Genomic DNA, 14,078 nt, shown 5'->3' with positions numbered 1-14,078 from the left:
ATCTTTGAATGCGTGGAGACATTTCACTTACGTTTTTCTTGATTATGGCTATCAACGGCTTGTGGTCAGTCTCTGCCACAAATGTTGGCAAACCATAGACATAGGTGTGGAACTTTTCAAATCCAAAAACAAGCCCCAATGTCTCTTTTTCTATTTGGGCGTAGCGAGATTCTGTCTCTGTCATTGCTCTTGAGGCATATGCCACTGGCCTCCAGTGGTCTCCATAAGCCTGCAACAACACCGCGCCGATCCCGGCCTTCGATGCATCTGTTGACACTTTTGTTTTTCTTTTTGGATCAAAATACGCCAAAACTGGCTCTGTTGTGTCTTTTTCAGTTGTTGCCACTTGTTTTCCAGTTCTTTATTCTATCTGAACTCACAGCTATTGTGTAGAAGCTGTCTCAGGTGCACTGTTTTGGCCGCCAGGCTTGGGATGAATTTTCCAATAAAGTTAACCATTCCTAGGATTTTCAACACACCTTTTTTATCTTCAGGACGTGGCATTTCCAGTATAGCTCGTAGTTTTTCCTTGTCCGGCTCGATGCCTTCAGCTGTCAGCTTGTCACCAAGAAAGGTAATGTCACCCACGCCAAACTGTCATTTTGCCCTGTTCAGTTTAAGTCCATAACGTTTCACTCTTTCCAAAACCTTTGCTAGTCTCTCATTGTGCTGCTGTAGTGTGGATCCCCACAAAATGATATCGTCCATATAAACTCTTACTCGATTCATTCGATCATATGCTCCGTGGTCCTGTGGAATATCTCAGGAGCTGAAGAAATTCCAAAAGGCATTCTAAGGAAGCAGTAACGCCCAAATGGCGTGTTGAACGTGCAGTATTTTGTATTGTCCTCATGAAGCTTGAGTTGCCAAAATCCTTGAGATGCATCTAGTTTGCTAAAACATTTTGCACCAGCCATTTCACTTGTTATTTCTTCTCTTGTATGTATCTGGTAATGCTCTCTTTGTATGTTATCATTTAAGTCTTTCGGATCCATGCAAACTCTAAGAGTGCCGGTTGGTTTTTTAATGCACACCATGGAATTAACCCATTCAGTAGGTTCTTCAGCTTTTCTTATAACTTCCAGTGCCTCCATCCGCTCTAGCTCCTCTTTAAGCTTGTCTTTAAGAGCAGCTGGAACACGTCGAGGTGCATGAACCACAGGCTGAGCTCCTTCTTTCGGCTTTATCTTGTAGGTGAAGGGTAAGACTCCAAACCCCTTGAATATGTCTGGGTACAGATCCACTATTTCTTTCACACTTTTGGGCTCAGAGCTGTTTATACTGTATACCCGTCTGACTAGGCCGAGTCTCTCACATGCTTTATCTCCCAACAGAGATTCATGTCCCTCCGGCACAATGATAAACATCAGATTGTGATATTTTCCTTTTACTTGTACCCTGAGCCTGCATTTACCTTTGGTTTTGATTGGTTCTCCATTATATGCTTGGAGTAAACTGTTATTTTGGAATATGTGTGGTTTCGTTTTCATTGCTTTCACATCCAGCTCATTCACCAGATTAGCCTTGGCTCCTGTGTCCAGTTTGAAAGTTACCAGGGCTCCATTCACTGGTAACGTCTCTGTCCATTTGTCCTGCTTCACTGTACTGACTGCAGGTTGGTCCATGGGTGTATCGTGTTGCATTACCATCCCCACAAAAAACGTGTCACTGAGAGCAGTTTCTTCTACTGTGTGTACTCTTTCTTTTTGCTCATTCTTTGAAAAACATTGCTTGGCAAAATGGTTTTGTCCATTGCATTTTTTGCATTTTTACCATTGTTGGGCATTGTTTCCTTCCATGTTTTGTGCCACATCTTTTGCACAAGAACGTGTCTTTTGATTCTTTCTGTTCTTTTTTGGTACGTGCGCCCTCCCTGCCGTGTATTAACTGCAGCTACAGCTGTGCTTTCCGTGTTTGTTTCCCTCGGCGACCCGCCGAAGGTTTTTGCATGTTGTATTGCGAGCTCGCTGGCATGACATACTTTCACAGCACTTGCTAGAGTCAGAGCCGCCTCTCTCAGAAGCCTCTCTCTTATCTTTTTATCTTTTACTCCAAATACGTTCTGATCTCTTAACATAGATTCTTGCAGCTGTTCAAAATTGCATGTTCTTGCCTTTAACTTGAGGTCGGTCAGAAACGTTTCAAAACTCTCTGAAGGTTGTTGTATACGTGACCGAAAGACGTACCTCTCAAATGTTTCATTCTTTTTGGGCGAACAGTGTTCATCAAACTTTCTCACTACTTCGTAAAACTTTTCTTTGTCTTGTGCAGTTGCGAACACAAACGTGTTATATACTTCCACCGCTTGTGGACCTGCTACGATAAGAAGCAGTGCAATCTTCCGTGTATCAGGCTTACTATCTAGGCCGACAGCTTGCAGGTATAGCATAAACCGCTGTTTAAAAGTTCGCCACTCACAGTCCACATTTCCGTTCCAGTTGACGGCATCTGGCGGCTTAACACTGTCCATGATGACCTGCTTTACTGGTTCACTCCTGGTACCATGTCATGTTTTTAATAAAACATCAGTAGTAGTGAGCAAGCTTCTTTATTTTTAACGTGCCTCACATCCATGCATGTAAACATAACCCGCCGCTGCTTCTACGACACAGTATATATCACAATTTGGTTTAGACAGCCCCCTAGTGGTGAAGCTGAACTAACCCACATAACTCCTATCAACACAACAGTGTTACTGGAGGCCAAGGTAATGCCATCCAGAGTAAGAATCTGGTTAGATACCATATTTCTAAGATTTTCAGGGCCGAATACAATAACCTCAGTTTTATCTGAATTAAGAAGCAGAAAGTTAGAGGTCATCCAGGTCTTTATGTCTTTAAGACATTCCTGCAATTTAACTAATTGGTGTGTGTTACCTGTGAGATGGGGTTAGATGAGTAATTTGTTTGAGTAATGGTTAAAATTTTATTCAAGTTAATTATGTTATACACCAGTAAACTATTTCTCCAGGCTAAGGGATGATATACTAACTTTGTGATATACCATTTCCTCTCCAGCTTATGAGTTATCTGCTGTGGTGGAATTTTCTGTTAATAAAGTCTGCAGCACGTTGTGGTCAAGCTTTTTAATTACTGCAGGCAGAAATTCAAACAGACATCAAACATTACAGTTATAAAGTCAGGAGTGCTCTCCCCTTGGGATGTCTCAGCTCCTCTTTTATACCCACAACTTTCTGTATCCTTTCAGTTACAACAGGTGCTTGCCCAGCAACAGCCCACGCCCTCCCTGGGAATTTTCATACAGTCAGCAGATGAAATAGTTAATCAGGCTACACCAGTTCATATTGACCCATACGTCCTTCACCTAAGAAATAAAAAGGCTATGCAAAATTCTACACTGAATTTCTAACTACCTAAATCTTAATGTGAGAATAAACTAGAATTTTGCCATCACACTGCTTTAAGCTACAAGTTGGAGAATTATGCCAGGGAGTCAAGTACTTCTGGTTTGAGGCCTTATTTTTCACAGGGGCTACAGTATCCAGTGTCAAATGTAGTGAATAGGAAAACTTACACTTTCAGAAAGACATCTACTTTGATAAAGTCTACTCCCCACTGCTTTGTAATCAATTATTGTAAATGTAAATGTTATCAGGAAATGATCAGACAGGAGAGGGTTTTCAGGAAACACTGTTAAATGTTTAACAGTGTTTCTATGCCATATGTTAAAACAAGATCTAGAGTTTGATTAAAGCGGTGATGTGGCAGGGTGTGGTTGACGGCTCGGCTGCAGGGGATAGGTAGAGCAGCGGGTTCAGGCTGTGGTGTCAGGGAAGGCTAGTTTTCGCAGCATCATCTAATCATGCCTTCCCATTTCAGTAGCAGCCAGGCCGGAGAGGAGAGAGAGCTGCTGGAGCAGATCTGGCTGCAGAGCGTGGAGCATTGTGCCCTGCAAAGTGCTGAAGTGCAGGGTCAACAGTGAAAAGCAAAACAGAACATTGTGGATAAAACAAAAGGAAAACGCGAGAATCTGAGTCGTGTTGGGTCCTTTGGGTCTACAGGTGATTTGAAAGGAGAGGTAGAAAGTAAGTTTTGTGACTATTTGACTGCAGTCCTTATTTGCTGACTCCATGAGACAGAGAAGTGGGAAGAATCAGGCTCGGGTGAAACAAAACAACAAAACAAAAAGTGCTATCACATGTGAATTTTTGAAAAAGGTCCCCTCTAAAGTAAAATACGAACATTTAAAAAGCCAAAATAACAGAGAGACCCAGTCAAGACCATGACACATTTCAGAAGCATCCCAGAAACCTTTCTCCTCACCATGGAGCCAGTTTTCAAATCAAAAGACCTCATGCATGCTGAATGCGTCACAGCCCGGTGGATCAGCAGGTAGCTGATCAGTAGCATTATTGTCTCTCACTGCCGGGGCAGAAGTCATTGTGGGTTCACGCCCTCAGCCCACGCACCCATGAATAGGAAACATTTAAGCCGGGGGATGGCAGGTATTCATTGCTAGATCGTTGTGTGACTCGCGTCAGTGTAGCCCAGCTCTTAAAGTATAGTGTATAGCTCTTGTTACTTCTGTGCCTTTGTGCTAATGTGTATGTTATGCATATAGATTCCCTGGACCCGTCCCTGTGTTCTCTAAGAGGATTCCTTGTCGTGAGTGATTGGAGAGTGGTTGGCAGTGAGCAGTGAGTGATCCAAAAACAGCAAGTGTTTTCCCCCTTGTCATCCCCACCTTGGATCCCCTGGAGCCCATACCCATGTCACCACTGTATATAGCACAATTCCTGCACCCTCTGTACATGCACCCGGTGAAACATGTAATAAATTCCACTGTGTTCATCACAAGCTCCAGAGTCCTGCGTGTGCATCCTCAGCGAATCGTGACAGAATGCTTATGAAACACTCCTGGTGTGATCTGAAGCTGTGACGGTTCGGAAGAAAACAGATGTCAAAGACACACACCTGGTGTTTTTGCAAACTTACACTTAACTAAGAAGGGATTGGAATGAAAAAAAACTAGAAAAAAGTAGAGACAATAGTAGAGAAATAGCAAGACAAGATTTTACTCTGTCCACGAAAATGAACGCTCGGTGAACTCCAGCATTGATGCTCAGTTTAGAAATTTCTTCCCTTCAGAATACTGTTGGACCAACTTTATTTCTGCTTTAACGTTGACGTAAATGTTTTAACTTCTTTCCAAAGGTTTTTGTGTTGAATCTTCTTTTATATATAAACTTCTTCCTTCTTCAGACTGATGTTAAATCTAACCTTGAAATTCTAATTTGAGTTTAATGACTCGTGAATAAACGCTGATGTTATTCTTATAATACAATAATATGTTGTTATGATAGTGGAGAGTGACTACGGAATAATGTGTCAAAGTGAAAAGTAACATCACTGATGTTTAAGCAGAAGAAAGACAACAAAACAAGAACAATGAGAACAGAGGGATGAGGAGGAAGAGATCAGTGGAGAAATCTGGGAGATCCTGGAAGGAGACGGCCACAGCTGGTGTACATCCTGGTAGTGTGTGGTTGGGGGTGATGGGAAGTCTTAATCCCATAGAAATGGCCCCACTAGAAAAGAAATCTTAAAGCAGAGTAATAAGAGTAATAATGATCAAATTCTGTGCCGTTAAAGTGCGGAGAGACGTTATTTTAAGTGTTCCCCTTTGATGTATCCATAAAACATTGACCGAGTGTTTCAAACCCACCATAAAGTTGTTCCCAAACATATGGCCCGGGGTCCAGAACTGTCTCATCAAAGGGTCCGATACAGCCAGAGGGATGGCTGTGGAGTATTGCCGAGTAGAAGGGTTTAAATTTGGGATTTTTTTGTTGTATTTTGACCTTAAGAATGGATCACATCACGAGAGCCTGAACTGTTTATTTCTGTCTGAATTACTGTCAGCCTTACAGCCTTCCTTCAAACAATAACATTTTCCCATGATCTTGAACTTTGCACTCTGAACTCTGTTAAATTAGCTGATTTTTCTTTTTTTTATAACGTGGAAAAACTGAGACATATTTTTCATAAAGTATTTCAGGCTGTTTGTTACTTTCATATATATCAACATTTTAATAATTGATGAAACAGTGTAATAGTAAAATAGTAGTAATAGTAATAGTTATGGTCTGGCCCCGAGTGGGAAATTATATATGAGGGGAGTCTGCATTCCTCCTGCACCATTTCATGGTGGATGTTTAAAATGAAGGTAAATAAATGCTTTAACCCTTTCATGCATAAATTATGATAACCTCAATCAGGATTTTTTCTTAAGTATTTTTATTCATCTTTAGTCATGAAAAAAGATTTTTGAACTCTATTTTTTAAACATGTACTTTTCAAAGAGTTTTTTACATGTCCACCTAGGTGGACAACACATTTTGACTGGGTGGCAGTCTATGGAGTGACACATCAGTGTCCAATGTAGTTGTTGATGTGCAAGTATAGCATTAACACTGACACAATACAAGAAAACAGCCTGTCCACTGTAGTGACCACTATGTGTGAAAGGGTTAATAAATAAAAATTAAGATCATGTGTTTTTGAGTACACGTATTGTCACATTAATGCATTAATCCTTAAAACAGACGGTACTTGGACCTTTGCACACGGCACAGTGATGTAAATTTGTTTGGATTCGTGATCGCTGTTCGCACAACAGACAATCTTGTTTCCTTATTTATATCTTAAAGGTTTATATACAGTATGCTGTGCACTTGCAGGGTCCACCTCATGCAGATAAACCTGCTTTAAGGTAACCACACACCCCTCTGAGGTTATCATCAAAAATGTGTTAGTACTGTACTATGTATATGTACTGTACTGTACACAGCCTCACATATGCACTGTTTTTGCATTTAAACGTCAAAGATTGTTAAGCCAAAGCGTTTGCAGCTCTACTTGTTCTGGATCTAAGCCCCTCCCTCCCTCTGCCTCCACATCCTGGAGCCCCGGATCACTCTTTCATCCTCAGAGTCTCCAGGAACACTTTAAACCTGCAGCTGTGAGCTCAAGCATTTTAAATGCTTTTCCCATAACAGGTGAATTTACAGGACAAGAAGATCTGTGCAAACTGAGGAAGAAGCAGGAGCTTGCTGAGATTGTAAAGGCATCCTGAAAGTTAGTGCTCTGTTGAGGTAAGGATGCTCAAGGACAGCTGGAGCCTATCCCAGTTGTCTTACGGCGAGAGGCAGGGTACACCCTGGAAAGGCTGACAGTATGTTGCAGGGCTACAGCTAAGGGTATATTAGCCATATTTTTTCATGCTTTACATGTCTTTGTCAAGTTTTTGCACATCATCATTGATTTTTTTTTGGGGGGGGGGTTGCATTAATTTCAAGAATTCTGGGACTCTAAGTAGTCAGCTCCTCTTTACAGTTGTGTTACTTTTCTTAATGGAGCTGGTGTGTCTAATTTTGTTGACTTTCCATGTCTTTGTCCTCTTTTTTGTATCTCATTTGATGTTTATATTTGTGGTGTTTGGTTTGTTTCTGATTGGCTGCTTTGTTTTTTAGATTTTTGTTGTTGTTGTTTCGTGCCTCACCGTTATATCTTTTGTGTTTTCCATGTGAAGTCATGTCATGTTGTGTGTTTCTGAAGTGTTTCAATAGCTTTTATCTCTGTAGTTTTTTCTTTGTTTGCCTCTTTTGCTTCTAATTTGGTTTATTTGCTTCTCATTTGCCATGTTCAGTAATTTTAGAACTCTTTATGCTTGTTCATGTGTAATAATCCGGTCTTTAAGTCTGACGTCATTAGCCGTGGCTGGGTCCAAACTCCGCTTCAGGTCCCAAAGTCAAATGATCACTGTGGCATCACATAGAGTTGAAAAACTGTCTAAATTCTTTTATCTTTAATGAAAAGATCAGTGTGGCTGCTCTTACCAGGTGTAATAATTAAGTTTAACATCCAGGCATCCATGAAAACAGAATTTATTAAATTTAACTGAGTTAGAAGTTAGTAGGAAGTTAGCTCGCTAGTTTCCACCTAAACATGATATAGCATGTTCTGACTGAGAGACTTCTGAAAAAAATAAAACATACAGCTCTGCTATCACTTCCAACATAAATGAAGACAGAAAACTAAACAGCAGTGACGTTTGTAGGGTTACTGAAGTTGGACTAGTTGGTATATAATGATGTGCTACGTGATTGCTAGCGACACAGCTATGTTAGCATAATATAAACAGTGAACTGTTTTCCACTTGATAAAAGTTACGTGAGGTTTTCCCGATGGTTAGGGACAAATGTAATCACATGGCAGGATGCTGTAAACTGACCAAACTTCAGTAAAGAGAACAACTGAGATAATCCATCCAAAATATGAGGTTAGTCATTAATATACTGCTGCATGGGCTGGGCTGTAGTTACATCGTAAGGTTTTAAAAACTGAGCTTTAAAATGATTAGTGGTAATAAAAACCGATAGAGGCCGCCAGTGATCACTGACTGTTTTTAGGGGCTTGTTGAGATGAAATAGAAGATACAAAGCATTTAAACTTGTTAAAAACACAACAGCCTTATTAAACGCAAAGTAGTTCGGACCCGGAAGCAGAATTCATCACGTCATCACTTAAAGACCGGATAGGTTGATTGGTTTATACACATTTTACTTGTCTTTTTACTTTATCTCTTTATTGTTTTTTGTTACATTTACACCCTATTTTATCCCTGTATGGTGGCTTTTTGTTGCATTTTTCCAACTTTATTTAGTAGTATCCAAGCTCAGTTACTGATGATTAAAAAACTTGTTTCCATGATCTCGCAGTCTACCAGGTGAATTGATTGAACCTTATAAACTTTGGTCTGTATTTACCTTTAGGGATGCTGTCCACCCTACACTGTTTGGGGGTGTGTGCGGTCTTATTCTTACTGGCCCCGCCCACCACATCGTTCTCCGGTGGTGCTAGCCACGCCTCTTGTCAGGAAATAATTCCCGGCCACATCCGTGCTCACTCTCAGGACCCGCAGCACAGATATGTCACCATACGCACGTCTGCCTCTTCCTACCTTCCTGGACAGTTTATAACAGGTACTATTGGCATAATGGATGGTGGTTAACAAACCAAATAAAGACCAACAAACCTGCTGTGATAGTTCAAATGTAGTTACCCATTAGACTCAGAATCAGAATCAGAATCGTGTTTATTGGCCAAGTATATGTGCAGACAAATACAAGGAATTTGGTTCCGGTAGATGGAGGCTCTCAAGCACAGCAATGTAAAACACACACACACACACACACACACACACACACACACGTCTATATATACATTACACATACATACACAAAGCTGTGTAAACCAACTATAAATAACTAATCTAAACTTATATACATAAAATACAGAAATGAAATGAGGTGGAATGAATACTACAGAATGTACATAAGGTGCAGTTGCAGTCTGACAGTGGGAGCAGTGTGACAGTTCAACTGTTTAGGAGGGAGATGGTGAGGGGAAAGAAACTGTTCCTGTGTCGGGTGGTCCTGGTCTGCAGGCTTCTGTACCGTCTGCCAGAGGGCAGCAGATCAAAAAGTCTGTGTCCAGGGTGTGAGGGGTCTGTGATGATTTTCCCTGCCTGTTTCCTGGTTCTTGAGAACCTTTATGTGAGCTAAAGGACTTTAAAACACCTGCATTATCTTTTTATAGAGGCTACCTTTTGTTTTCCTGACTCTAAAAGTAAAAAAAAACAATTAACAGTAAAAAATGATGAATTTCTGCCAAATCCTTAATTTTTTTTTTTTTAAGGATTTGGCACTGTTTGCAATTTTTTTTTAACAGCACAGTGGATATGTCTGTGAAGGTTCTCAGTCATCCAGGTCATCGTAGTCAAAGGAGTTTGCAAAGAAAGGCGTCTGGACTTCTTTAAGTTGCTTGAAGACGTTTCACCTTCTTCTCGGATGAGAGGTGAAACGTCTTCAAGCAACTTAAAGAAGTCCAGACGCCTTTCTTTGCAAACTCCTTTGAGCACAGTGGATAGCACTGTTGCCTCATAGCAAGAAGGTCGTGAGTTCAATTCCACCATCATGTTCTTCCCGTGTTTGCGTGGGTTCTCCCTGGGTACTCCGGCTTCCTCCCACAGTCCAAAGCCATGCAGTTAGTGGGGATAGGTTAATTGGAAACAATAAATTGCCCATAGCTGTGAATATGAGTGCGAGTGGTTGTCTGTGCCTATGTGTTAGTTCTGGGTGTACCCTAGGACAACTGGGATAGGCTACAGCGCCCCCCGCGACCCTGAAAAGGATAAGCGGAAGTCGATGGATGGTTGTTTGCATGTTACGTGTCGCTATTCGTCATCAGTATAAGTCCTTAAATATCTTTAAAATTATTTACAACAATTTTTTTGTGTCTCAATCCTTCTACATGTCTGTGTTTAGTAACGGTCCGGAGCTCTCGGGACTTCATGGGTTTCCTGCTCCAGGCACGCAGTTCAGAGGGTACGTTCAGCAATTCTGGAGGAAGCTTTGGGGTCATGCCACGGCCCAAAACCAGAGCTGGAAGTGGTGCCAAGAAGTCCAGGAGAGGGAGCCCAGTGCTGGTGGGCGGCTCATGGATCCTCACACCTCCTGGCACCCACACTCTGTGCTGCCTCTCGGAGGGTGACACCGTCACACACTCAGACAAACAGCTGAAAAGAAACCTCTCGTTTGTATGGAGGGCTCCTGATTCACCAGTGGGAGACATACGGTTCTAGTAAGCCTACAAATATTAACATATTGGTTTTCACAGAATTTCATGTTTTGTACACAAACGCAAAACTGAGTGTCCTCTGTTTTCCAGCATTACGGTGGTACAGTCCTACTTTGTTTACTGGGCAGGTATTGAGTCTGGACTGGTGCGTGACGCTAGTCGTAGGCTCTGGAGTGGGAGTAACACTACCAGAGTGAATGGAGTGAGTGCAATTTTTGCACTTCTGCAAGACAAAGTTACAGCCCTGCCAAGTAAGCTGATTTCCTAATCTAAGCTGCTTTGAAATACAACATTTGTTGTCTCTCTACCCATAACTTAGCAAAACAGACATAATCTTTTCTCTCATCTTGTTGTTTTGCAGCTCTCAGAACCTTTAAAGCATCAAACAAAGAAACAGATGAGACAAATAGACCAGATAGTACTTTCCAACTTTCTACAAGAGCAAGAAGTGGACCTTACAACTACAAATCTATGAAAACACCCACAGAAAAAACTTATTCAGGTTTGGACAGGAGCAGCTCTGTTACTTTGGCGTCACTTAAAATCATTAAAAAGAAAAATATGACCTTAGAATATCTTCAAAACGATTCCCAAACACCTTTAGGATCATTTTCAGCTGTGACTGAAGAGGCACAGATTGACCCCGTTCCTCAACCCAAGGACCCCAAGACCTCAAGTCCTTTGACAGCATCTTTCTCCTCTGCTGCAGGGATGAAAACTACCACCATTTCATCATCAAAGAACACAGTGCAAACCTTGAGCAGTCCTCTTCCTCTCCTTGTTCCTGTCATCCCTCTGAAGGAAAAGGAACTTCCAAAATTTATTTTACCGGATCCAAAATCGCCAAACACACCTGAAATGGAAGATACCACCACCTCAAGGGCTATATCTTCAACTAATCACAGTTTTCATAATATAAAGCTCCCAACACCCACAACCCATAATCCAAAAACAGCAATGCAGGAAGAAAAAGGTTCAGCAAAGTTCAGGAACCAGAGTCCCAAAAACAATGCAGAAATAGGTATCCAGTCTCAAAATCCTCACTCCCAAACTTCTTCACCCAAGCCTACTAGTCATTTTGAAGTGTATACACCCATACTTCTTCAGACCAGCACAAGTCATAATTATCCATTTCCCTCAGCATCTTCATCCAAATTCCTTTCTCATTTCCAAACCTTTTCTCCACACTCCATTCCACCATCCAAATCTCCCATCGTTGAATCCTACACAATATCATTCCTTACCCACTCTGAGAACAGCCCGTTTGAATCCAAAAGTAGCCCAAAGCAAACCAGTACACTTTTCTCTAAGCTTCAAACTATAGCTACTGTCCTGAGTAGCTCTCCTCACCGTGAGTATATCAGAAACTTTCGCCAAGACATCCCAGAAACTACTCCAACTAAAAGTCAGGGCCAAACTAGCATTACTTGGACAGATTACTCCCAATCTGAGGTAGCGCCTGAGGTTTCAAGCACCTCTCCTCAACCACGGTCCCAACCCATTTTCCAAATAGGACAGAAACAAACTCCATCCTCAAAGTCTCTCTTTAACACGCTGCTCTTTACACTGAGGACTGACCAAACTCCCATACTGGAAAAGAGTCAAGTGGATTTTAAGACTGAAGCAAAGATCAGAACTACGAGCCCAGTCTTTGCTCTGCCCTCAGCCACTCCTTCCCTTTCCGCTTCAGCATTTTCCCACCTTTTTGACTCTTCATCTTTCTCCTCCTCCAATACTTTGCCCACTGCTGCAGCAGTTAATGATAGGTCTACCAATTCTCCACATCCTTCTGGAGGTTCAAGCCTTGTAACTATGCGTCCATCCATTAGGTCTACATTTGTCATCCCTTCTTCTTTCTTCACGAGAAACCAACCGACAACATCACCAACTCGTTCTGCTCTCCACTCCCCTTCTCCAATCTCCAGCCCCCCTTATTTGTCATCTTCCCAACCTACCCCCACTTCCCCACAGCCATCCTCCTTTGCCTCTTCTACCATACCGTATTTATATACCTCTAACAATCCATCATCAGATGTCTTGTTTACTCCAGCTCCCTTGCTTACCTTTACCTCTTCCCAGTGCATCACAAATTCAACAAATTCTTCAATTTCTTTTGTTTCTTCTACCACTTCATCTAGCTCGACCTCAGCAACTTCTTCCTCCTATCAAGGTACCTCTTCTTTTTATATCCCATCTGTCACCTTCCCGCCTACTGCCCAGTCTACCTCCCTTCACCCAGGACCCTCTCCAGCTCCCCGTCGCTCTTTGTACAACTTCTCCATGCCCTCACCTTCCCAGAAACATACTGAAGGCCACACTGCATCATCTGATCCTGATCCAAGTATACACCAACCAACACCAAGAACAAACATTCATCCAAACCCCAAACCCCATCCTAACATCAAGGAAAATCTTGGCCACGAGTTGAAACCAAACCTTCCGAACACTGATGCTAAACATCCCTCCAGTCCACCTGCAACTCCAGACAAGGAAGGTAAATATCCAGACATATCCAGACACAGTGCCTGGGAGCTGGGCATGCTGCTGGGCAGCTCAGCTGGTTTGGGTATGGTACTGGTGGTTGGAATAAGGTACATGTACCGCCAGGTCTGTGGAAAACGGACACAGGTGACCCTCAACGACCGGGAGAGAGAGTATGGGAGAGGAGAGATAGGACTGATCCACGTTCAGGAGTGTGGAGATTTGGTTAGAGTCCGAAAAATCAGAGAGAACAGTTTAGTGCTTCTGGCAGAGTATGATGTACTGTCACCACCTGGAGAGAGAAATGCAGGTTGCCAACAAAGATGCTAGATACCAAAACCTTTTAAGGAACAAGAATAATCTCTCTGATTAACTCTTCCATTGTTTGGTGTTTTTTTTTTTTTTTATTTCTACCTAAAACAATCTGCATAGATTTAATCAAAAACAGCTCCCTACCTATAAAAGGCAACAAAAACTTAAGAATGACACATAAAAACATCTGTTTAGCATTAGTGGCTGCTTCATTTGATTATGTAAATTCAATTATTCAAATGATTAGTTTGATTGTTGTCAATAAAAGCTGCTTAACTTAGGCCTAATCACACAAGCCTAGATACTGATTGGGGAAAAATGTGCAAAGTGCAACAAGGGTGCTGGACTAAAAAACCTCCTTGTGATTGCTTTGGTTACTAGGAGATTGCATTACAGGCAACAATGGTAAACCAAATCAACCAGAAACTTTATACTGAACATGAGCACTAAGGCTACGTCCACACTAATGCATTTTCTTTTCAAAACGCATCGTTTTCTCTCCGTTTTGGCCCCCCGTCCACACTGAGACGGCGCTTTCCTCAAGAAAAAAACGCAGCGTTTTGAAAATGCTCTAGAAAACGCATACATTTCAAAACTGAGCTGTCCTGTCGCAGTGGGGACACA

The 14,078-nt window shown here is 41.8% G+C and overlaps 1 protein-coding gene across 1 annotated transcript; it reads left to right on the top strand.

Moving 5' to 3' along the window:
- The first annotated feature begins 7,037 nt into the window (after nt 1-7,037).
- Nucleotides 7,038-13,511, top strand: LOC120433872 (uncharacterized protein PB18E9.04c-like). Its single transcript, XM_039600830.1, has 7 exons — nt 7,038-7,114; nt 8,795-9,004; nt 10,349-10,392; nt 10,486-10,664; nt 10,752-10,912; nt 11,023-11,410; nt 12,491-13,511. Exons 2-7 carry the CDS (start codon nt 8,797-8,799, stop codon nt 13,470-13,472), a joined length of 1,962 nt encoding a protein of 653 aa, XP_039456764.1. The 5' UTR covers nt 7,038-7,114; nt 8,795-8,796; the 3' UTR covers nt 13,473-13,511.
- The last annotated feature ends 567 nt before the right edge of the window (nt 13,512-14,078 follow it).

Source organism: Oreochromis aureus, linkage group 3 (assembly GCF_013358895.1).
Source record: "Oreochromis aureus strain Israel breed Guangdong linkage group 3, ZZ_aureus, whole genome shotgun sequence".
Taxonomy (NCBI): Eukaryota; Metazoa; Chordata; class Actinopteri; order Cichliformes; family Cichlidae; genus Oreochromis; species Oreochromis aureus.
This window is presented reverse-complemented; position numbering and strand designations above follow the sequence as displayed.

Bases quoted from the DNA above. Each gene is read 5' to 3' on its own strand.
- LOC120433872 (XM_039600830.1), top strand. From the start codon at position 8,797: ATGCTGTCCACCCTACACTGTTTGGGGGTGTGTGCGGTCTTATTCTTA. The intron at 10,393-10,485 runs GCACGCAGTTCA...GGTGCCAAGAAG, and splicing joins TCATGGGTTTCCTGCTCCAG to TCCAGGAGAGGGAGCCCAGT. The intron at 10,913-11,022 runs GTAAGCTGATTT...GTTGTTTTGCAG, and splicing joins CAAAGTTACAGCCCTGCCAA to CTCTCAGAACCTTTAAAGCA.